The sequence below is a fragment of the Chelonia mydas genome, chromosome 1, assembly GCF_015237465.2.
Source record: "Chelonia mydas isolate rCheMyd1 chromosome 1, rCheMyd1.pri.v2, whole genome shotgun sequence".
In the NCBI taxonomy this organism is placed as follows: Eukaryota; Metazoa; Chordata; order Testudines; family Cheloniidae; genus Chelonia; species Chelonia mydas.
In genome coordinates, this window is record NC_057849.1 from 58,694,886 (window position 1) to 58,720,604 (window position 25,719).

Consider the following 25,719-nt stretch of genomic DNA (forward strand, 5'->3'; position numbering starts at 1 on the left):
ATGTTATTAGGCCCTGTGATGGTGTCCCCGAATAGATATGTGGGCACTCTCTCTCTCTGGATGCAGCTTGTGTTTCCCAGCGGCAGTGCCACTTGAGAGCCACACTCAGCTTTGGTAATTATCAAGGGTTGGGGGTGTTTTACTAACCTCTTGCGGACGTGTGTATAAGTGCTTGAGACTAAGTAAAGTTTAGCTTTAAGTGAAAACACTCTTGTGTTGTCCTGTTTGTGCCAGCCATCTATCGGTCGGACGGCCGGGTCTCCCCTGATTTACTTCCGGACACCACCTCGCACAGAGTAAAAGTTACCAAGAGCTTTGGGCTGAAAGAACCCCGGGTAACATGGAGGGAGTGGTGACAGGGAGTATGTGGAGGTGGAAGGGAAGCCATGGAGGGGGCAGTGACACTGTTGGGGGGGGGAAGGAAGGCACCCCTGGCGCTCTGGAGGAGATGTGGGGGGGACAAGGCAGTGACATTGCTGGTGAGAGGCAGTCCTGGAAGAGGCAGTGGGGAGGTGGGATGTGGACAGTCGGGAGGGGGGGGCGTAGTCCTGGAAGGGGGGGAGTGTTGGCACTGGGGGGGGGGGGGGAGGGGGCAGCCCTGGAAGGGGCGGGGCGGTGTCCCCGGGATGTGGACACTGGACGGGGGGTAGTCCTGGAAGGGACGGGGAGGCCGGGGCGGTGTCAGTGGCCGAGGAGGCAGGTCTCCGGCGGTGGCCGCGGGGCGGCGTTGTGGGCGGCAGTCGGGGCGGCGCCATGTTAAGATCCGCCCTCCGCCACCCTCCCCGCTTTCAGCGGCTCCGGCAGCGCGTCCCGCCAGCGCCTCTGAGCCACCCGCCTGCGCCCGAGGTAAGCGGCGGCGCGGGCTGGTCACGCTGCTCCCGCTGGGGTGCGGTGCGGTGCGGTGCCGTGCCGGGCCGGGCCGCCGCGCTCCCTCTGCCGGTGCCCCGGGGAAGGGGGGGGGGGCGGCGCTGCCGGGGGGAGGCCCCGGGAAGGCCGCAGCGGCGGGCTCTGGCGGCAGGCCCCGGAGGCGCTCACCGTCCCCGCGAGCAGAGCCGTGGCCGGGCCCCGCCGCGCTGAGCGCAGCCGGGGTGGCGGAGTCGCTCCGGGCCCGGCGGGGGAAGTAGCGCGGCTCCGCCTAACCCTGGAGCCGCCGCCTGGGGCGGCCTGTAACGCGTAGACGGACCCGGGCTGAACTTTGCCCGGGCCGCGCGGGAAGCGCCGCCGAACCAGCGCCAGGTTGTCGGTCTCCAGCCTGGCATCGCTTCGTCCCAACGGGAGCCGCGTCGCCCCTGGGTTGACGCTTGTTCACAGTCACCCAGCTTTAGTCCGGGCAGCGGGGCCCTGTGTTATCCGTTGCACGAGTCTTGCAGAAAGAAATCAAATTGTGCAGGCAAAGCTTGCAAATTAGTGGAGGGGGAGGGTGGGGTTGTAATGAAATACCAGCCTATTGCTCTGTGCTGGGTGGGGGAGCGAAGCAGTGACTTCACCCAAGTCTCCCTGTTCCCACAAGGGCATCCTCAGAGGGGACTTGAGCATCATTGGCCTGCTAAACCCAGGGTTGTGAGCTCAATCCTTGAGGGGGCCATTTAGGGATTGGGGGCAAAAATTGGGGATTGGCCCTGCTTTGAGCAGGGGGTTGGTCTAGATGACCTCCCGAGGTCCCTTCCAACCCTGATATTCTATGATCATTGTAGACCACCCCATAAAACCCCCCCGCTCAGTGTGCATCTGCAGTCAGAATAACAGACAAGGTGATGTGATGGGGAGGAATGGAGAATAATACAGAGAATATTCTAATGCCCATATATCAATCCCTGGTGTGGTCTGTACTGTGTACAGTATTGGTCACCCTATCTCTAAAGGCTGCTGCAGAATTAGAGGACATTCAGAGAAGCCTGGATCAAGGGCATGGAATGTCCCATGTGAAGAGAAACTTTGAAGGTTGGATAGTTTATTTGAGGAAGGAGATATGATAAAACATATACATTAATGAACAATAAAGAAAAGGTAAATGGAATCACCTTGCCTGACTCCTGTATTTACAAAAAGTTCCAGTCTGATGGTAAAGGATATTAACAGAGCGTCAAGGAAATCTTCTGTGCGATAGCTCTCATGGTAGAGACAAATGCAATCCCTCTCAAAGTAGAGGGCGTGATCACCCAGGCACTTTGAGCTTCTTTGCTTCAACACTTCCAAAATTAATCTCTTCCTCTTATCTGACAGCAAGTAATGCTACTGTAGGCCCTGGCAGTTTCTTATCTGCACCGCTGAAGGTTCCTAGCTTGCCTTCCCTTCCATCTCTCCTTCCAGTTGCCAAGTCTACCTTACTCTCCTTCAGTACTGACAATGCCAAGCCCCCCCAGCCCCCCCAATACTTGAATCTTTACACTGGTTTCCCTCATCTATCAAGTTTTTATCCCTTTTACTCTTAAAAGTATCCATAACTCCATCACTGTCTTTCTTCTCCTATACTCCTTATGGTTTGTCTACAATCTAAGCTTTGTTTCCTTCCCCTCTAGTTTTTGTGCCTTCTTTAATTGTACCCTATAATGTCTCTAATTTAACATTTGTCAAGGTCCATCTCCATCATTTGAAAACACTTCAGGACCCCCCTCCCATTTCAGAATCAAACAACTGTTTTTGAACGGTATATCTCCTACTGTTAAAACTTAGATAAGGTAGGTGAGGTAATATCTTTTATTGGATCAACTTCTTTTGGTGAGAGAGACAATCTTTTGAGCTACACAGCGCTCTTCTTCAGGTCTGACCTGCGTAGCTCGAAAGCTTGTGTTTCTCACGAACAGAAGTTGGTCCAGTAAAAGATATTACCTCACCCACCTTTTCTCTCTAGTGTTCTGGGACCTACATGGCTACAACAACAGGGCATACTATTAAAACTTATCAGAAGTTAGGTGTAGACAAACCAGTATTGTGTTAACTGGTAAATTCCCCTGCAGGTGTTGAATTGTTTCCTGCAGTATATTCTCTGCTTTGTTTTGCTTCACTTTTAAGCAATGAGAGTACTCTGTAGATATATAGAGCTCATTGAGGATCAGGAAGAATTTCCTACCAGACTAAAATTGCATTTGCCTGATTTCATTCCATTGGTGATCCTACTTCTACAAAAACTTAATCTGTTAAATTTCCTTTCCTTTTAGTTGCCTTTTTCAACATATTGAAAACACATTGACTTCACTGAAGTTACAACAAAAATGAATTTGGTCTACTGCATACAGTTCTTTTTGACCAAAGCTTTCAAAGTTTTGTGTCAGAGTGTGAATTTAGGAGCTTAGTTTTAGGCACCTGGATTTGAAAAATTGGACCTTTAAATCAGTGGCTTGATTTTTGTTATGTGAATTGGCACTGATATAATCAAATTTCAATGTGATTATAGAAAAAAGAAATTAGACATGACCACAGGGAAATATTAATTTTGTATATATATAATGAATATAATATAGTGTAAAGATTTGCATAGCTGTGGAATTGTTCTGTTACAAACATTGATTCTTCTGCAGGATTATATTCTTTTAATTTATCACATTTTGGGCTTGAACAAAAGTACAGTCAGTAGAGCAGGTAAACATAAATACTACCATTTACATTTAATACTGAAATTGGATTAAAAATCTAACAACCCCAAGGCAACAAGAAACATCCATTGTGTCTTTGCTGATAAAAGAATATTTAACTGAAGCTCTTTTAATTTACAGTATATCATATGGCTTTATTTAGAAGCTCTTAAGTTAAATGTAATAATTTTCTCCTGGGATTTATAGTTTTAAAAAGTTCCTAAAGACAGCTGCATTTTTGTTGGTGTTTTCATGGCTAAACGCAAAACATTTGGTTAGAATTTAAATGTATGGTTTCAGAACGAGCAGAAAAGGAAGGTAATAGGCATCAAAATTAATTGGCGATGTTACTTAGCAAGTCAGGGATGGGAAGACAAATTTCCGTTATGATGGGGTTTCACAGTAAGACAGAAAACTACATCAGGCTAATATTTTATAACAGTAGGATAGTACTTTTTAACTTTCTGCAGCCTTTTAAAAAAATTGCATGGTAAATGTATGGCTGGTAGATATATTTATTATTTGTGTCATGGTAGTGCTTAGGGGCCCTGGTCATAGACACTGTGGTAAGTTGCTGTACAACCATATAAAAAAGACAGTCTTTTCCCTCAGAAATTTACAGTTGTCTTATAAGGCAAGAGACAATAGATGAATACAGGAAATATAGAGCACAAGCAAACAAGTGACAGAGCTTGGATTAGAACTAAATTTCCTGGCTCCTCGTACTGTGTTTAAATAGACAAAGCTGAAAAAAACATCTTCAAGAAGCTACTGAAAACCCAACTGTTCATTTAATTGTTTAACATGAAATGGCCATGCTGGATTCTCTGTTTGGTTTTGTCTGGTATTCTTTGATTGTACCTTTAGATTGTAAACCCTTAGAGGTGGGGTCCTGTTTTCTTTTTGACACTGACTTATTATTCGATAGTACCATGGGTATTTAAGATGCTGTGTATCAGTCAATGAGGGTTTCTTTTAAAGGGTAGGATAAAACGAGTATGATGGAGCTATGGATTCTTAGGGCTTTGTAAGAGGCCCTCAGCTCAGCCTGAGGTACCAGTTAACTTTTAACTGTTATAAACCAAAACCATGTGGTTATGTTTTACAGCACTGCTCATCTAACGCCTTCCAATCACTTCAGAAAATTTGATTAAACCATATAAAGCTGGTGTAGAGTCTCAAGCAGAAATGCATGTGATCTAACTGTTTTGTCTGCTCAAAAAAGTTTTAAAGAGGAGAATAAAAAATATTAAGGATATTTTTGTGTAGAAAAAGTTGGCAGGAAGAGAAAAAGGTAAAAGGAAATGCAGAGGAAATGCATGAAGGCCACAGTGTGAAATTGGAAGAAGCTACAAATGCATTGGACTTCTCAGGATGACATCAGCTTAGTAGCAGTGGGATTCTTTATTAGAGAAATGTTATTTTTGGAATCTTAGAATGTAGAGAGTGAATCTCTTAGTTCTTCTAGGTCATCTCCCTGTTCACTGCAGGTGGGTTTATTATTGCAAGTGTTTCAGCAGAAATATTTTAATATGTTTGAATGGTACCTACTTTTCCAGAGAAGATTGCAAAAGTATGTTTTTTATATTTGCCAGGTTCCTTATTTTTGTATAAAGAACGAGAGAAGTCAGCCTGGTAAGATGGAATCCTCTGATATTGTACAGTAAAGCCCTAAAATACAAACTAATGTTAATGTTGACAATCTAGGAGTAGCAAATGTAATTGTATAATAAGTAGTTTTGAGAATAAACGTAAAAAGATTTGGAGCCTTCTAAAGACCTTGCCTGTAGATCCTAAGGATCTGTGTTTCTCCAGTTTTATGCTAGTGTAATACCATCATAGTCCAGGGAAGTTACATGAGTAACAGTAAAATTGTAATTGAATTAGGGCCCAAATATATAGTCATGCTCTTATTGTCTTCATGTAAAGATATAAGTGTTAGCACCAGCTTCTTCAAGATGCTGATGTCGATAGTTTAAAAGGTTCTATTCACTAGCAAAAGTGAAGGTATTTGGTTAGTAAGTGTTTATTAAGGAGTTAAAATTCCCAAGCACAGAGAGTATGGTGAGAAAACATATACTTCTAAAATTAATTTATGAACAAAACGAAGGCAAAGGATAGGATAATTTCTGTTCTGTTCCTTGCCAGGCTTGGAAAGTACTGTTTGCAAAGGCAGAATAACACAATGATCCCCAAACTGTAGGTTTTAAATGTAAATTCATTTTAAATGTGTAATGTAGGAGTAGATGCTGGAGAATAAAAGACTATAGATTGCCAGAGGTGGCATGACTTCATACGACAAAAAGATATTCAAACCTGTGTACCACAAAAGAGCATATGAGGTGGTGTCTTGGTAACTTGATCCCATTCCCTTCACACCACTGCTGTTCTCTCCTCTATTAAAAGTTACCCCCCCCCCCCCCCCCAGTTGGCAAACAGCCACAGATTTGGTACCCTATTATAGACCACAATTGTTAAACTTGAAATTTTCATGTAAGGCAACTGAAATTTTGTTTCTGAAATATGGAAAGAATTTGTGTAACTGAAGGTAACTTCTTTGTAAAAGTCAGCAGTACTGTAGTCACCTGAAAAAAATGGCCATTCAAAGTTCTTGTTTTTTGTTTTCTGTTTTTTAAAAACCTGTTGGAGATACTCTGTGCTGAGAAATTGTAATGTTAAGTGAAGAGGCTACAAATTGATAGTGTGGTTTTTTTTTTGCTTTTTGTTTTTTTAACAGTTGAGATTATGGCACTGAAACAGATTTCCAGCAACAAATGCTTTGAGGGTTTCCAGAAGGTGTTTGAACATGACAGGTAAACATTACAAAGGCAACCTAAAATTTTAGCACAGGGAGAGCTGTATCATATTACTTCCAATATTGCCATAGTCAAAAGAAATAGACAAAATATGCATTTCCTTATACTAATATTAGTGTTTTAGTAGATTCATTTTTATATTATGTCTTCAGTTTACTAGTTGCTTTATTCTTCATTTTTAAACACGTATTACTAAGTTCTGCAGAGGGAAAACATTAATAGTAAATTTACTATGTCCTGAGAATTGGTCTCATCACCTTAGGCTGTTGTATTTACAATATGGAGATATGAATATATATTAACTCCATGTGAATGAAACAGTAAGTGTTTTATTCACATGACCAGAAGCGTCAAACAAAGTAAAATAGAAGTAGAAACAATCTTTTCATTTTGTGAGGAGGAATTAGCTATACAACTATATACAAGCATGTAGTTTTCATTTCTGGTCTCTAAAAGACACCCATTACCCATGAATCAGCAATTCTGTGCTGTGAAGGGGAGAGACTCTTTCAGACTCCAGTTGCTTATATATGTCTTTTCAGCCTGTTTGCTTGTGACATTTGAATTATACTCTTTCATGCATTACAATATTAATTAGGTGCTTGTCCATCTTTTGAATTAGAGTATATATATTCCTTTATATAGTACTGCATCTAAAGAAAGTAGTTTCTGAATAAAAAATGTTTTCTATTGGCAGTTTTAACATTTAATAAAAATTGGGCAATTGAATAGTGTATCAGTCTGGGAGACTGAAACAACTTGACTTTTTTGCTTCTATATGTACTTCGCTGCAAATTATGTGAGCTATCTGTAGATGTTCTTAAAATGTCTCCAATTTAACAGATAAGAGTTAGGTTGAACATTGTTAGGTCTTGAATTCCAATGCTAATTTTCAAAATATTCCGTACCAGCCAGACTGTAAGGATTTGGTTTATTTTTCTTTCTTTTTTTAATTGTATTTAAAACATAGTAGAAATGCAGTTATTGTTACTTAATAGGCTAATGTTGTGGCTTATTTTATATTGTTATCCACTTCATACTTATTTCACTTGCACTCTTAAAATACTATTATCCATTGAATCAATAATGGCCAGGTCTAGATATTCTGATTAGTATTCTAGAAATGCATAGATAAACTCTAGACAGTGGTCCTTCTTTTTTTTGGTGATTGTCCTGGGCCTGTCTGTTAGATACTGTTAATCAAATGTATTTTGTTGCTACAGTATAGAGTTAAAATGCAAAATGAGGTTTGGAATCTATTTGCCACCAAAAGCAGAAATTGGAAAGTGTCCTGTGCTGTACTGGCTCTCAGGTGAGTAATGTGAACTTCAGTATTTTTAAAAGACACTATTAGGTTAATTTAAGACCCAAAATTTACAGTATGTGAAAAAGGAGATAAATTCATTCCATTAAAGTAGGGTTGCCAACTTGCTAATTGCACAAAACCAAACACTCTTGCCCTGCCCCTTCCCGGAGGCCATGCCCCCTTCTCTGGCTCTTTTCTGAGGCCACGCCTCCCACTCACTCCAGCGCCCTTCCCTCAATTGCTTGCTCTCCCCCACTGTCACTCACTTGCACTGGGCTGGGGCAGGAGACTGGAGTGTGGGAGGGGATGTGGGCTCTGGGGTGGGGCCGGGGATGTGGGGTTTGGGGTACAGGAGGGGGCTCCAGGCTGGGGCTGAGGGGTTTGGAGTGTGGGAAAGGGTGCTGGGTGCAGGCTCTGGGAGAGAGTTTAGGTGCGAGGTTCCGTCTACGGGACAGGGCTTAGGGCTGGGGTGCTGAATACGGGCTCTGGGAGGGAGTTAAGGTGCGGGAGGGGGTTCCGACCTGGGGCAGGGGGTTGGGGTGGAGAAGGTGGTTTGGGATGTGAGCTCCAGCTGGGCGGCGCTTACCTCAGGCACCTCCCGGTTGCTGGTGCAGCGGGGCTAAGGCAGGCTTCCTGCCTGCCCTGCCTCCGTGCTGCTCCCAGAAGCAGCCAGCATGTCTGGCCCCTAGGTGGAGGCGTGGCCAGGCAGTTCTGCGTGGTGTGCGCTTCCCACACCCGCAGGCGTTACCCCCACAGCTCCCATTGGCCGTGGTTCCCGGCCAGTGGGAGCTGTGGAGCCGGCTCTGGGAGTGGGGACAGCGTGCGGAGTTTCCCTGAATGCCCCTGCACCTAGAGGCCGCAGGGAAATGCCGGCGGCTTCCGGGAGCTGTGCAGAGCCAGGGCAGGCAGGGAGCCTGCCTTTAGCCCCGTTGTGCCACTGACCACACTTCTAATGTCCCGGTAAGTGGTGCTGACTGGAGCTGCCAGGGTCCCTTTTCAACCTGGCGTTCTGGTCGAAAACCAGACGCCTGGCAACCCTACATTGAAGACTGCTTTTATTTGGGTTTAAACACTCCCCTGCAATATGGTATTGTGCTAGCACATGAATCAGCCAGCCTTAGGGAGGGCAGACTGCCAGATTTATGGCTTTTTTTTTTTTTTTTCTTCCTGTGCTGCTGGAGCAGTGCAGAGCACCTTGAAGGATCTGGCTCTGCACATGCAAAAAAATCTAGAATCTATATATTGTTGGTGGGCCTTTAGCTCACATTGACTAAATCTTCAAATAGATTTAGGATATTTTGTGTGACTAATAAAAAGCATTGCCTAAACAGCTTGTGATAAGCTGGTGTTTGCATGCTCAATAGATATTTTCCTCTCTGGACCTGTTTTTGGAAGAAAAAATGATCAGAATTAAACAAGTAGGGTGGAATCCACAACCAGGAGAACTGTGTCCTATTTAAGTAAATTTGCTATATGAAAATTGTTTCATCCTATATCCATGCTTTAGGATATGGTGCTATTTAGATCTCACCAAGGACTGGATATACTGTAAAATGTTAATGCGTGGGGTGACAGTGGAAGAATGACATTACAGTTTTAAAACAAATTTTAACAGACTACCAGGATGCATCAGGCGAGGTATTTCCAGTAGGGATAAGGAGATTTTAGTACCGTTATACAAGGCACTGGTGAGACCTCACCTGGAATACTGTGTGCAGTTCTGGTCTCCCCTGTTTAGGAAGGATGAATTCAAACTGGAACAGGTACAGAGAAGGGCTATTAGGATGATCCGAGGAATGGAAAACTTGTCTTATGAAAGGAGACTCAGGGAGCTAGGCTTGTTGAGCCTAACTAAAAGAAGGTTGAGGGGAGATATGATTGCTCTCTATAAATATATCAAAAGGATAAATACCGGAGAGGGAGAGGAATTATTTAAGCTCAGTACCAGTGTGGACACAAGAACAAATGGATATAAACTGGCCACTAGGAAATTTAGACTAGAAGTTAGACGAAGGTTTTTAACCATCAGAGGAGTGAAGTTTTGGAATAGCCTTCCAAGGGAAGAAGTGGGGGCAAAAGATCTATCTGGCTTTAAGATTAAACTCGATAAGTTTATGGAGGAGATGGTATGATTTGATAACATGGTTTTGGTAATTAAATATTCATGGTAAATAGGCCCAATGGCCTCTGATGGGCTATTAGATGGGGTGAGATCCGAGTTACCCAGGAAAGAATTTTCTGTAGTATCTGGCTGATGAATCTTGCCCATATGCTCAGGCTTTAGCTGATCGCCATATTTGGGGTCGGGAAGGAATTTTCCTCTAGGGCAGATTGGAAGAGGCCCTGGAGGTTTTTCGCCTTCCTCTGTAGCATGGGGCACAGGTGACTTGCTGGAGGATTCTCTGCTCCTTGAGGTCTTTAAACTACAATTTGAGGACTTCAATAGCACAGATATAGGTGTGAGGTTTTTTTTTGTAGGAGTGGTGGGTGAAATTCCGTGGCCTGCGTTGTGCAGGAGGTCAGACTAGATGATCATAATGGTCCCTTCTGACCTAAATATCTATGAATCTATGAAACCAGTTTGATTGTATTAACAAATCAGACCAAGTTTGAAATATGGATTTTGCGAGAGGTACATTGTGTGTCTATATAAGATGTAGAAGAATTTAGTTAAAAAACAAAACTGAAAACCTTGTCCTAATATATCAGGGATGGGCAAACTTTTTGGCCCGAGAGCCACATCTGGGTATGGAAATTGTATGGCGGGCCATGAATGCTCATGAAATTGGGGGTTGGGGTGTGGGGGAGGGTGAGGGCTCTGGCTGGAGTGCAGGCTCGGGGCAGGGGGGCAGAAATGAGGAATTCAGGTTGTGGGAGGGGGCTCTGGGCTGGGGCAGAGAGTTGGGGTACAGGGGGGTGAGGGCTCCGTCTGGGGGGTGGGCTCTGGGGTGCAGGAGGGTGGGACCGGAGGGGTTTGGAGGGTGGCCAATGGGAGCTGTGGGGACAGTGCTTGGGGCAGGGGCAGTGTGTGGATCCCCCTGTCTGCCCCTAGGCATAGGAGCCGGAGCGGGGACATGCTACTGCTTCTGGGAGTCATGTCACGCGTGGAGAGGGGCAAGCCAGAGTAAAACATCTGAAGGGCCGGATGCGGCCTCTGGGCCGTAGTTTGCCCACCCCTGTAATATATGCTCTACCAATTTAAGCAGGTAATTGTTGAAAGCAATGTTTTGCAGCCTATTGTAATTTTACCATTAATCTGATATATGTAGCTATGGTAAAGTTTACTTATGTTACTGTTGATATTTTTCCCTACTTATCTTCTTTAACTGTTACTATTTTGCATGAATTATCAAAAAATAGCTAATTTATATTATTGATGGTTGGCAAAATTAGTAAATGACTCCATTCAGTGTACAAGCATAAGTCACTAAAATTAGAGGCAATTACAATTAAAGCTAGGGGAAATACAAGGGTAGAATAGGCCAGTAGAGGTGTGATTCTAAGTGCTAACCTGTACTTGACTCTCATTATAATTGAGTGTTGTGCATGTCGAATGATGACAGATTGCATAAGAATGTTAACATCTAATATTGGAGTAGGTTAGAATAAATTGTCTGAGGAGGTACCACAACTCTTATACAGCACTTACAGTAAAATAAATAATTACAAGCAAGCTGCCTTTGCTAATAAGGCAATCAGTTGAAACTATCTAAAACTCACCACAGGTGAAGGTTAAAACTACAATCTGTAACTCTTCCTACATGGCACTGTGAAGAATCCTTAAAATACTGGTCTAAATTGTCACAGACTTGTAATTTAACTTCAGTCTCAAACCTGCTCTGACATAAGCACAGATTGCTATGGATCCTGAAGTATAGGGATCCACTATGCTTATTATAGCTGCTAACTAATGAAATATAGGACTTTATTTGTCACTAATATCTTCTCTAATGACATCTTATGCAGTATTTGAGAACTCTGCTTATGGTAAATGAACAAGCACTTGTGTGGCTCTGTGGATGAAACGTTCAGTGACCTAATTATTGTCAATACCTAACCATGGACAAAATCCCAAAGATCTTTAAAAGGAATGGTTGTTGATACAAGTGGGAAATGAAAAACTTAGTACGATCAAATCTTTTTTTCTGTGAAAATGTAACTGAGTCTGTTTCTGTGGACAATTAACAATTACATTCATGCTTAAGGCATAAATTCCATTTTATTTTTAAACTTTTCTAGTATATGTTGGAAGCTGGAATGCTGAGAGTAGTACATAACCAGTCATATTTTGATCTTTAGGATTAACTTGCACGGAACAAAACTTTATTACCAAATCTGGTTTTCATCAAGCTGCAGCTGAACATGGCCTCATTGTAGTTGCACCAGATACCAGCCCACGTAAGTGTCTTCAGGTTACATGATGAGCCTTCAGCATATAAACGTTTACTGCTGCTTATCTCCAAAGAATAGAATGATTCATGTTACTACTAAATATATTGGTGTAATTGTATCTGAATTTGGAATGTCGTTCTATCTGTAGGTTCTATAGTTTATACCAATTTGCTGGATTATTTGTTTAATATATACTAAATGAATTGTAACTTTAGAACTCCACTAGTAAAGCCATTTTAATACAAATGCCCTAAAATTAAGATAAGGGGGCAGTTCAGGTCACACATGGGCAATGCAGGACTCTCATTCCTGTCCATTTTTTTTTCCTGGTTCTCCAAAGTCCTTGGCTTACACTCCATGTGACACCTTGGTGTATACTGCTGATACTCAGACTGAGGCTCAAGAGCTGCAAGTGGTTCTTTAATGCGTCTCCTGCGTCTCTTTGCAGCACATGAAACTAAAACACTGTGTGATTTAATTATTAACCAAGCAGGATGCTTTTACTATGATATTAACCAATTGTAGTTGATAAAATAATAGTCCTTTTGCTGTGAGAATTTATATATAATATAAATAGTAAACGAAACTATGAATTCACAGCACTGTGGCTCTGTTGGGTAGTGTTGATTGCTAATTTGGCTCCTGAATCACAGAGATCTGAGTATCACTGGTGTATATACTATGCTAGTACCTTACATCATCCATGGAACCCTGTTGGAACATGGAGCTAGTGTTTTGTTTTCACTGTGTTGCTTGATTTTTTCAGAGCCTTTTAGTATTTACTGTACTCAGTACTTATAGAGCTAAAACAACAGTTTAAAAAAAGCGCACATATGTTCCCTGTATAAGGCATTGATTAGTATAGAAGTTGGGGAACCTGAAAAGGGGGAATTCTGTAACCATCTTCGTCATAATTACCTGGAGAGTTCTGTAAATTACACAACAGCTTTCTGAATGTACTTGGTGTTTTCTTCTGCTATAGTGATACTTACGCTGTACATACTGGAGGGGCCTTTCTGATATTTTCCAGTATTTGATGGCATCAAATCTCAACAAAAATGCTTGATTTAATTCCCCCAAAACAATCCCCTAACAAGTTCCTTCTACAAATTATTCGTCATGGCTAGGTATTCCAGTTCCCTGGACATAGTATGTAAGATCATTGAATATTTGGGAGCCCTTGATCAAAACAATGATTTAAGGACAGAATTTCAACTTTCTGGAAGTTCTATACTTCAATCTCTCTTTTTTTTTTTTTTTGTACTAAGAAAAATTACTGCAAAATATTTTAATGAACTGCTAGGGGAGCAACATATATTCTTCCATATTTTATCTTGGGACCTGATGTCTTCCTGTGTTTAGTGTATTTTTAATTCATATACAAAAAGTATATTGAAACAAGCATTATTGTAACATGTATTCATAGCTATTATGTAGCGCAGAGTAGGGATGGCCAGATCTTCATTATGTCGTTCAAAGAACATCAGATTAAGGGTTTTGGGCTGTAACTGCCCTTGGGTGTTTTGACTTGCTTTTGTGCTACCTGTGCCCATTGGCTGTTCATTGATAGGATCATACGTTCTCTTTTGCACTAACCTCTTGGCCTCTCTCCTGTCTTTGTAACTTGCCGTAACTGGAATAAATCAAAGCAGATGACTGCAAGCTCCGCTGTGTTAATGGATTTTCTAGTGCATCTCTTATGTCCGTTGTGTTCCAGACAGCCTCTGTTCTCTGTTCACAGGGTCCAAATCTCTAACGTCTTTGTTATCCGGAACACTGAGTTTACAGCAGACTAACTGTAATCACATATTAAAGTAGGTGGTCTGAACATAGCGTGGAGAAAATATTCAGAGTGGTGTTTGCATGTGCAGGTGTCTGTAAAGTGCTTGCCCAGTAGAAACTCTCCTGGAAACAAAACATCTGGGAAGCAAAGAGACTTAGCAGTATTAAACAGTTATCACTTCTATTGTGATAGTGTCTAAGAAATAGAGTTAGGAGTCAGGGCCCTGTTCTTCCAAGCACTGTACAAACAAACACAATCAAGACAGTCTCTGCCCTAGAAAGCTCATTATCTAAGAGTTGGACAAAATGCAACAGGTGAATAAACTTACAAGCCAAGAAGAGAGGGAGAATCAAGTTATAGCACTGTGACAGTGCAGCTTATCTTTTTGTCATCAGATTTGTCTGGTCCCTCAATTTCCCCTCTTGGTGGTTTAGCCCTCCAGCTGAATGAAAAACTCTGTCGTGGTAAACAGATATGTTTCATGTTTTCCTGTTTATGTGGTTTTAAAGCCTCTTCATGAGGATATAAGTGAACATTTCTTCCCTTTACTGCAGGCGTTTGCCCCTCTTCATGGAGTGTCCCAAACAGTCCTTTGTTCGTCTCCTCTGAGTCTTCTTCCCAGGCTGCTTTTCCACCTATTTTCCTTAAGCTCTTTCCTGTAGTAAGATTATCATGCTTGTCCTTCTGTAGTCCCTTCCTTAACAGAAAGATTCACAGCAAGTCCTACCATCTGTCTCAGACAGAGGCAACCAACCCTTTTATACCCAGCATACTTGATTCACAGCCTACAGTTCCTATGATTCCTAGGCTACAAGTTCCAGAATCCCTCAGTTTTTGGCAGAGTCTGTGTCACAGGAGTAAGCTGAACTTTGATCCTCTTGAAAGCCCCAGGCTCAGCCTGTGATAAGGAGGCAGGTGTGTACTCAAAAATTGTTCTAACAGTTGTGTCAAATTAGATAAGAATTTGCAATTTAATATGACAGCAAAAAAGTCCCTTGTAATTTTGGTGTTAGTAAACAGGGGCGTGTTATCAAGGAAGAAAGTAATGGTCCCTGTGCTAGTGGCACCTTAAATACTACGTTCAGTTCTCAGCGGACCAAATTCAGTGATGGATCCTGGTCACATGCCACCTGGAGGCACGTTGTGCATATGCTAAGAAGAAGAGTTCTGGGACCTGCTATTAAGAACATAAGTATGGCCATACTGGGTCAGACCAAAGGTCCATCTAGCCCAGTATCCTGTCTTCCGACAGTGGCCAATGCCAGGTGCCCCAGAGTGAATGAACAGAACAGGCAATCACCAGGTGATCTGTCACCCATTCCCAACTTCTGGCAAACAGAGGCTAGGGACACCAACCCTGTCCGTCCTGGCTAATAGCCATTGATGGACCTATCCTCCATGAACTTATCTAGTTCTTTTTTTTAACCCTGTTATAGTCTTGGCCTTCGCAACATCCTCTGGCAAGGAGTTCCACACTTCCATACTTCCTTTTGTTTGTTTTAAACCTGCTGCCTATTAATTTCATTTGGTGACCCCTAGTTCTTGTGTTATGAGAAGGGGTAAATAACACTTCTTTATTTACTTTCTCCACACCAGTCATAATTTGCTAGATCTCCTATCATATGCCCCCTTAGTCATCTCTTTTCCTAGCTGAAAAGTCCCAGTCTTATTAATCTCTCCTCATATGACAGCTGTTCCATACCCCTAATCATTTTTGTTGCCCTTTTCTGGACCTTTTCCAATTCCAATATATCTTTTTTGAGATGGGGCGACCATGTCTACACGCAGTATTCAAGATGTGGGCGTACGATGGATTTATATAAGGGCAATATGATATTTTCTGTCTTATTATGTATCCCTTTCTTAATGATTCCCAACATTCTGTTTGCTTTTTTGACTGCTGCTGTACATTGAGTGGATGTTTTCAGAGAACTATTCACAATGACTGCAAGATCTCTTTCTTGAGTGGTAACAGCCAATTTAGACCCCATCATTTTATATGTATAGTTGGGATTATGTTTTCCAATGTGCATTACTTTGCATTGATCCACATTGAATTTCATTTTGTTGCCCAATCACCAGTTTTGAGAGATCCTTTTTTAGCTCTTCACAGTCTGCCTGGGACTTAACTATCTTGAGCAATTTTGTATCCTATGCAGATTTTACCATCTCACTGTTTACCCCTTTTTCCAGATCATTTATGAATATATTGAATAGGACTGGGTCCAGTACAGACCCCTGGGGGACACCACTATTTACCTCTCTCCATTCTGAAAACTGACTGTTAATCCTACTCCTTGTTTCCTATCTTTTTACCGGTTACCAGTCCATGAGAGGACCTTCCCTCTTATCCCATGACAGTTTACTTAAGAGCCTTTGGTGAGGGACCTTGTCAAAGGCTTTCTGAAAATCTAAGTACGCTATATCTACTGGACCCCCCTTGTCCACATGCTTGTTGACCCTTTCAGAGAATTCTAGTAGATTGGTGAGGCATGATTTCCCCTTACAAAAACCATGTTGACTCTTAGATGAACATAATTTATCAGGCAAGTGTCTGACAATTTTGTTTTTTACTATAATTTCAACCAGTTTGCCTGGTACTGAAGTCAGGCTTATTGGCCTGCAATTGCTGGGATCACCTCTGGAGCCCTTTTTAAATATTGGCGTCACATTAGCTAGCCTCCAGTCATGTGGTACAGAAGCTGATTTAAATGATAGGTTACAGACTACAGTTATTAGTTCTGTAGTTTCACATTTGAGTTCCTTCAGAACTCTTGGGTGAATACCATCTGATCCTGGTGACTTATTACTGTATACAGGGTGTCCTCAGACTTACGACACAATTTGTTCCTCAGAGTTGCGTTATAAGTCGAAACCACTTTTCCCATAGGAATCAATGCTATGAAGGGGGGATTGGTTCCTGAACTAAGGCTTGATACACTATTTTCACCACAGTAACCCAGATTTTTGTACTAAATGACTTATAGATGACTAATGTTGGAACATCAATGTACTTACTGTACATTGTGTATTTTGTAATCAGCATTCAAATAAACATATAAACTCACATATGCTGCTCAGAATGCTGGCAACAAAGACTCGAAAAGCCAGGGAGAATGGCACACATGCTGAGCCATAGCCGATCACTGTTCAAGCTTTCTGATTGACTGAGCCTGGGGCCGAGAGCCAATCAAAAACAAGCAGCAACACTACCAGACAACAAGCTACCCTGTTGCCTCGAAGCCAATCAGAAGCGACCCGCTTCCAGCTCCATGCCAGTATAATGCAACCAGGAGGTGATTTCAAGTGAACTTTATGCAAATCGAGCATCGTAGGGGTGAAACGGGCAGTCAGTTGAAAAGCATCATAAGTGGCCTCCGATGTAAGTCAGGTGTCGTAAGTCCGAGGACTCCCTGTAGTTTATCAGTTTGTTCCAAAACCTCCTCTAATGACACCTCAATCTGGGACAGTTCTTCATATTTGTCACCTGAAAAGAATGGCTCAGGTTTGGGAATCTCCCTCACATCCTCCTTTAGCATCTCAATTGTCCAGAGGCCCCACTGGTTGTTTAGCAGGCTTCCTGCTTCTGATGTACTTAAATTTTTTTTGCTATTCCTTTTTGAGTCTTTGGCTAGCTGTTCTTTAAATTCTTTTTTGGCCTTCCTAATTCTATGTTTACATTTAATTTGCCAGAGTTAATGCTCCTTTCTATTTTCCTCACTAGGATTTAACTTCTACTGTTTAAAGGATGCTTTTTTGCCTCTCACTGCTGCTTTAACTATGTTGTTTAGCCATGGTGGCTCTTTTTTGGTTCTGGTTTTTCTTTTGGGGGTTCTTTTGGTTTTCTTACTATGTTTTTTATTTTGGGGTATACATTTAAGGTGAGTCTCTATGATGGTGTCTTTAAAAAGTTTCCATGCAGCTTGCAGGGATTTCCCTTTTGGCGCTATACCTTTTAATTTCTGATTAACTAATCTCCTCATTTTGTGTCGTTCCCCTTTCTGAAACTAAATGCTAGAGTGTGGGCTGCGGTGGTGGTTTCCCTGCCACAGGGAAGTTAAATTTAATAATATTATGGTCACTATTACCAAGTGATCCAGCTATATTCACCTCTTGGACCAGATCTTGAGCTCCACTTAGGACTAAATGAAGAATTGCCTCTTCTCTTGTGGGTTCCAGGACTGGCTGCTCCAAGAAGCAGTCATTTAAAGTCTCAAGAAACTTTATCTATGCATCCCGTCCTGAGGTGACATGTACCCAGTCAATATGGGGATAGTTGAAATCCCCTATTATTATTGAGTTTTTTATTTTAATAGCCTTTTTAATCTCCCTGAACATTTCAGTCACTTATTACCATCCTAGTCAGGTGGCTGGTAATATATCCCTACTGCTATATTCTTATTATTAGAGCATGGAATTACTATCCATAAAGATTCTGTGGTACTGTTTGATTCATTTAAGATTTTTACTTCATTTGATTCTATTGTCAAATCATGGGCAAACTGAAGAGGGATAAGAGATGGCTGGATGGATTGAATTTAAGGGAAACATATAAAAATTAAGTACCGACAGTATAGCCTTGGTGAAGGAGGATATGTCTACAGTTAGTCAAAAGAGGAATGACTTAGGTTTTATATGGGGTTCTAATTTATTATTGACATGAAACAGAGAAAAAGTGAATTAAGAATTAATATAAACCTGTCATTATACCGAAGATGTTCCTGATGGTGAGATTTACTAGACTGGAAACTCCCAGGGAAAAAAGTGGAACATATCATTTGAATAATTCAAAACTAGACTGGACAAAGCAATCAAAGATATACAGTAGTATAGGGTATCTTGTACTGCCAGGAGGGTAGACTGGATTTTCTAACACATCCCTGATTTATTTGATAAGAAATTCATAGTGTAGTAAGTTCAGTTAAATTAATATCTGATTGTACATCAGAGATAAATTTTGGGATTGAAGGGATGAAGAAGAGTGAAAACTATGAGTACTTTGCACTTTCTAGTTACTTGTAGCTCTTAAAGCATTTTGGAAACATTAATGAATTAACCCTCAAAACCACGGTATTATGGCTTAAACATCATCCTCATTCTACAGTTTTTGGGAAACTGAGGCACAGAGGTTAAATTTATCCAGGTCCATCTAGAAGGGTGTGGTTTATATCATGGAAAACAATATCCTGATATCAAACATCTGATAAAGATGGGACAATAAACACAGAATCACTTTTCCTTGATAGGTGGCTGCAATATTGAAGGAGAAGATGAGAGCTGGGATTTTGGCACTGGTGCTGGTTTTTATGTAGACGCCACTGAAGAACCATGGAAAACCAACTATAGAATGTACTCATACATAAAGGATGAGGTGGTTTTTTTCTAATTAAATTAATGTTGCTAAAGGTGTGAAATTCAATCTCATTGTTTTGCCTTGATTAGAGGGACTGATCTCCTCTTAATTGGACTATTGTAGTGAGATGGCTGCTTTGTCTAACTTTGATATGCATGACCATTTTCATTAGCAGTCAAATGTCGTCATTTTCAAAATAGAATGCTTGAGCAAATCTATTATGATGATGAATAACAATACATATAAATCTGTTAATTTGCACCGTGAGTGGTCCAGATTAAAAACTAATGTTGACAGGGACATGAAATACAAAAGGCCTCTCCAGAACAAGTTGTCATTCTGCTTATTTTGTGAGAACACATTTAGGGATTTAGTTAAAATGAGAACAGGGTTATAATGAAACCTCAATCTTGTTATACATGTACATTTACATAAATGTATTGCAGTAATATGTCTAATTGATTAACATCTTGTAGACCATGAAACGTCTACAGACGTTTGAAATGTTTCTTTTTGTCTTTAGTGATATTCAGTAGTTGAGAGTTTTCAGACTGTGACCTCAACTGTTAACTTAACCACAAGTACAGAACAACCTTGTACATTTAATCTCACAATTATTTTATCTGGATTAAAACACAATAGTAGATCACATTAAGTTGCATGACTCTCAAAGTCTAAACATATTAAAGTCTTCCTCTTTTTTTTTTCCTGTCACACTTGATTTTTTTCAGCTGCCTAAATTAATAAAAGCCAATTTTCCAGCTGACTCAGAAAGGATGTCTATTTTTGGGCACTCAATGGGGGGACATGGTGCTCTTATCCTTGCTTTGAAGAATCCTGGAAAATACAAAGTAAGATACTAAGTTTTATACAATCTTCCAGAGAAAAACAGTTTTAAAAATCAAATTTAAGTTAATTTTAATACTAAAGGTTGCAACAACAGAGAGTTTAAAGTTATTTATAATCTTAATAGCCTACTGGTTCTTGGTACTAGCACTGCCTAGTACTGAATGCTACTTACTGTAAAATGTATTAGTATTTGACGTTGGTGAAATACCATCTACAGAATTAAAAAAGTTTAAAAACTGAGTTAAATATCCTCTCCAGTGGAGAATATTAGTCTTATTGCTATTCTATCCAGACTATTGTAGTTAAGCAGCAGCAGCGTGTTTACGTGGCTGTGGTGTAGCTGTGGCATTTCATCATGAACCAGCACAGGAGGATTTGGGCTTCTTAAATCCCTCAAAAATCACATCTTCCAATCTCATTTGTGGTCGATCTCATGCTCTTTCCTTTTACCTCAGGTCTCTAAATCTTCTATAGAAACGTACCATTTTCTGCCCGTTGGACAGGATCCCATCATTGCAGTCATCTTGTTTTCATCTGGGCAGGACTGCAACTTGCCAGAATCATCCAAGTACCTCCTCATTTGTGACAAAATCAAACCAATAGATGTTAAGAATACACCGTTACTTTTGACATGGAAAACTGTTTAGTTTTCTGTCCTCAGCTGTTTTAATGGCCTTGTTTCTGCTCTATGTAACAGGCTAGTCATCACCACCACACTGAACACTCGTATCTTAGTTGTCACAAATACATCCCACCACCCAAACAGTGTCTTTTGAGGATGCTGAAATGCAGTTGATGCAAGACCGATCTGACATGACATCTTCGGTTACAGAATCTCCTGCTGTCAACCGACTACCAAATAGATAAAACTATTCAATCATTACTGTCTACATGTAGCATTGGCAGATTGTTCATTTCCATTTTATAGGAGGCACATATAACTTTAGTTTTGTCACCGTTGACCTTAAGTCCCATAGATTCTGAATTCTTTTTGAGGATTTAGTGTGCCTAGTGGTACATATAATTGTGTGAGGCTCAATGGTAGTATTGGGCTGCGTATTAGGAGTACTGCATTCAGTTATTTTTAATAGACTATGTGATGACAAAGCTGATGGAGGCCTAAGTACGAGATGTGAAATTTAAAAATTCATCTTTAGAGGATGTTCTCTTCCCCCCCCCCCCACCATGTGACCTTTTTCATGTTGCTATGCAAAATCGTGACATGCCTGCTCCTTTAGAGCTTCAGTAGCTTGTCTTTACAAGACCACATTCGGAACCACGTGCAAGAGACCATAATTCATGTATGCAAAGAAGGCCACGGTGCTTAGCTCATACATCAAGAGAATAAATTAGTATAAAATTCACAGCTGAATAGATTGGCTGTAGCTATCACCAAAATAATACATCTCAGTTCATCCTCTTCTTAGTCTTAACTGAAACAAGGATAAAACATAATCAAAATCTTAAATATATTTAATTTTAAAATAATTCAAATAATGAGAAAGAGAATCGTTATTTCATATCTCTGATTTATAAAGTTTCCCTTAAACAAAAATTTTGAAAGCATGGCAAAGGGCCAATTTAAAGAAAATATAGAATCTCCTCTCAGAAAAATAACTTTAATCTTTCATATTACTAAATTATTTCTATCTTCTGTCAACAAAAATTAAATTTCAGAGTGTATGATCTTGGGAAGAAAGAGATTTCTTTGCAACAGCTGATTAAGGAGAAATTCCAGAGGAATTTAAAGCCTTAGAACTGTAAGATTCCAGAAAGGGTTAGAAAAAGAACTAGATACATTCATGGATGGATGGATAGGTCCATCATTGACTATAAGCCAGGATGGACGGAGATGTAAAACCATGCTCTGAAGTGTCCCTAGCCTCTGTTTGTCAGAAGCTGGGAATGCATCACTTGAGGATTGTTCATTTCCTGTGAAGCATCTGGCACTGGCCACTGTCAAAGACAGGATACTGGGCTAGATAGATCATTGGTCTCACCTGTTATGGTCATTCTTATGTTCTTAAGATTATTATAAAATGGCTGAAAGTTTGTATTGCGTTAATTCCCAAAACATGCACATTACAATTCATAGAATTTTTAAGCTGTTGTCTTCCTTGGCATCTTCAATAAATGCCCCCATTTTATGGCTTTAGAGATTTCAAAATCCAAAGTAATCCCTTGCATTTTTGGTTAGCAAATCATTTAACTCTATTGTTAGATGAGATCCATTAGTTTCTTGTGTGTGTGGAGGGGAACTAATTGTACCTTGTCCCTTTTTGTGGTGTCTTTGAGCACTTACTTGTGGTTGTGTTCCTTTATTTCCCCCCCCCCCCCCCCCCCCCAAAAAAAAAAAAAAAAAAGATATTCTAATTATATCACAAGACTGAGATTGAATGCTGTCTAAAAGTGAGAATAGAGCACTTGCTTCCCCAATGTGCTACAATTGTAACTTTAGGCAGAACGGCTTTTGAACACGCTTTCCGCTCACATCTTGCTTATCAAAATGACTTTTCTTAATCCATATGTTTGTGTTTCTAAACAGTCTGTATCCGCATTTGCTCCTATCTGCAACCCAGTTCAGTGTCCCTGGGGGAAGAAAGCCTTTGGTGGATATCTGGGATCAGATCTAACTAAATGGGAGGTATGTGTTGGAGAGTCCAGTCATTTAATGAACGGTAAAATTGATTGTGACTACACTGTGTAGTAGGGAAGCAAAACATGAAGTGATTGCTTCTGTTTGAATAACACCATGTCATCCCATCACCAAACATTGAATCCTGCTGTACAGTAAGTGTGTGGATACTGGTTTCAGAGTGGTAGCCATGTTAGTCTGTATCAGCAAAAAGAAAAGGAGGACTTGTGGCACCTTAGAGACTAACAAATTTATTTGAGCATAAGCTTTCGTGGGCTAAAACCCACTTCATTGGATGCATGCAGTGGAAAATACAGTAGGAAGATAGATAGATATATATATATATATACACACACACACACACACACACACACACACACACACACAGAACATGAAAAAATGCATGTTGCCATACACGCTATAATGAGAGTGATCAATTAAGGTGAGCTACTATCAGCAGGAGAAAAACACCTTTTGATAATCCTGATTATCACTACAAAAGGTTTTTTTTCTCCTGCTGCTGATAGCTCACCTTAATTGATCACTCTCATTATAGTGTGTATGGCAACACACATTTTTTCATTGTGTGTGTGTATTTATTTTCCACTACATACATCCGATGAAGTGGGTTTTAGCCCACGAAAGCTTACGCTCAAATAAATTTGTTAGTCTCTAAGGTGCCACAAGTACTCCTGGTTCTTTTTGTGTGGATACTGATCACCATCATACTGCTGGCTGGCACTCTACAAAAAACATACTTTAACGGGAGGCTGTTCTTACCACATAGAGACAGTAAATTCTCTCCTCGCTTCTGAAGATTTTAAATTGTGAGATAAGTAGAAATATGAGCAAGCACTGGTTCTTTGTCTACTTCCTGAAAACATTGAACAGATGAAAATTGGATCCCCTTTTTAGGGTGATGAAACGCTCTGAAGGCTCCCCTCAAGATATGCCTACACTACAAGTGAAGGGGTGATCATAACATGGGTAGGCTAGCTTTAATTGAGCTAGCAGAGGTAACTATAGCAGTGTAGATGTGGTGGCATGGGCTTCAGGACAGGCTAGCAACCAGAATACGTAGCTAGGCTACCTAAAGGCCTTGTACGCTGGCTGCTTGCCCATGCTGAAGGCCATGCCACCACATCTACACTGCTATGGTTTCCTGTACTAGTTAGACTAAGCTAGCATGGTATGCCTGAACTAAATTCACTTGCAGGAGCTGACATACTCCGAATGTAGATTCCTGTATTCTCTGTGCGCAGAGGAATTTCTTCTTATAGTGGCAGGCAAAAGAGGAAAGACTTGTTGGTCAGAGATTGGTAAGTCTGAGTTCTGTAGGAGCAGGCTGGCAAAATGTTCAGTTCTTTAATCATGATTAAATACTATGGGCATTGATACCTATGGAACAGGATTAGAGTCAATGAGATAGATTTAAGGTTCTGGCCTGAGCACCCTAACTTTGAACTTACTCCATAGTTTGGACAGCCTTTTAGTATTTTTAGTTTGTGTAGACATTGTCTTAAACCCCAGTTTGTTGCATTACATGTCCCTATCCTTCCTAAACAATAATTCAACCCAATTTGGTAGTATAGTGACTAAGCATAGAACTACATTTTCAAAAATTTTGTTACACTTTTCATTAGTTTCATTTTATTTCTACAGGCATATGATGCTACACATCTTGTGAAGTCTTATCCAGACTCCCATCTCGACGTCTTAATTGATCAAGGCAAAGATGACCAGTTCCTTTCAGCAGGGCAGTTACTGCCTGACAACTTCATTGCTGCCTGCACAGAGCGGAAAATCCCTGTAGTCTTTAGATTGCAACAGGCAAGTACCAAAAAGTACACTTTTTTGGGGGAGGAGGATGTTTGATGCATCCATCCCATAATTACTGGGTTGATTCTGTGTGCCTAAAAGGTGGAGCAGCTAGCCAGAGACAGTCCCAGTCCTGAAACAGACAAGACAGGCAAAGGGTACAGAAAGGTAAAGTGATTTGCCCAAGATGTCACAGCAGATCAATGGCAGGGGTGAGAACAGAGAGAAGCTCTCTTGACTCAGTGCAGTGGTGTATCCACTAGACCCCACTAACTTAATTACATTTGACCCCTACAGCTGTTCAAGCTGATTTTTAGCTTAAACATTATAGGGTGTTTAGAATGCAATCCAACCTACTGGCGACATGCTGAGGAGGATAAGTATCTTGCTCTGTTTTTAATATATTGCGGTAACCCATCACAAAAGTATCATGAAGAAAGTGTGCTCTTATCTGATTTATCATCCGTATACATTTAAACAACGTAGTGGTGTTCATATATGATGTGTATCAGCAAAGTGGTACATTGTTGGTTTTGGCTGACAGGATCAGTCAGGAGGCAAAGAAAGAACCCTCCCTTTCCTGTAGCATTATAGCACAGAGTAGCAGTAGCCTGAAATTCTTCAGGGTTTTTGAAGTGACTCCATCCTATCTGCCATGTCCTTCCAAGATAGCTGCCACCTGCACGGCAGATGTATTTACTGTTTCTCCTCCCTTTCTTTATGGAGTGTGCCCATCTTCATCGGGATAGGACGGCCTAGTACACAGCCAGTTCATGGAGCCTCCTAGGGCTAGCCCAGGCCTTGCATAAATCTGAAACAACCTCCTTACTGCCTTCTTTAAATAAGCAGACCGCCATTGAATGAGCCATCATTAACAATGCTCGAAAATACAGAGTTACAGTGCTTTATCATTAAGTATCTTGAATTGCTGAATCTGTTTTTCTCTTTGCTAGGGCTACGATCACAGCTACTTCTTCATCGCTACCTTTGTTAATGATCACATCAGACACCATGCAAAATACCTCAATGCTTGAACCGTAGGAGTCTCTTTTGCCCAGTACAAGTCAATACGTACACAAATGTTAACAAAAATCACTTGCTGAATTAATGCCTATAAAAATGGAGTCATGCTGATAGTACTGCTAAAAAATCCTTAATTCTCTGTGTACTTGAAAATAAATATTTTGAATGTGTT

At 40.9% G+C, this 25,719-nt stretch overlaps 1 protein-coding gene across 4 annotated transcripts; it reads left to right on the forward strand.

Annotated features, from left to right (window-relative positions):
• The first annotated feature begins 726 nt into the window (after nt 1-726).
• On the forward strand, nt 727-25,719 carry ESD (esterase D). 4 transcript variants are annotated; one of them, XM_037894085.2, is made up of 11 exons: nt 741-846; nt 4,681-5,062; nt 5,168-5,207; nt 6,310-6,385; nt 7,612-7,700; nt 11,994-12,092; nt 19,116-19,240; nt 19,954-20,073; nt 22,617-22,715; nt 24,369-24,536; nt 25,478-25,719. In XM_037894085.2, exons 4-11 carry the CDS (start codon nt 6,318-6,320, stop codon nt 25,556-25,558), a joined length of 849 nt encoding a protein of 282 aa, XP_037750013.1. In that variant the 5' UTR covers nt 741-846; nt 4,681-5,062; nt 5,168-5,207; nt 6,310-6,317; the 3' UTR covers nt 25,559-25,719. The 4 variants fall into 4 exon arrangements, with proteins under 4 accessions (XP_037749995.1, XP_037750013.1, XP_037750021.1 ...); XM_037894067.2 differs by lacking the exon at nt 4,681-5,062 and having other exon boundaries at nt 727-846; XM_037894075.2 differs by lacking the exons at nt 741-846; nt 4,681-5,062 and adding an exon at nt 1,984-2,007.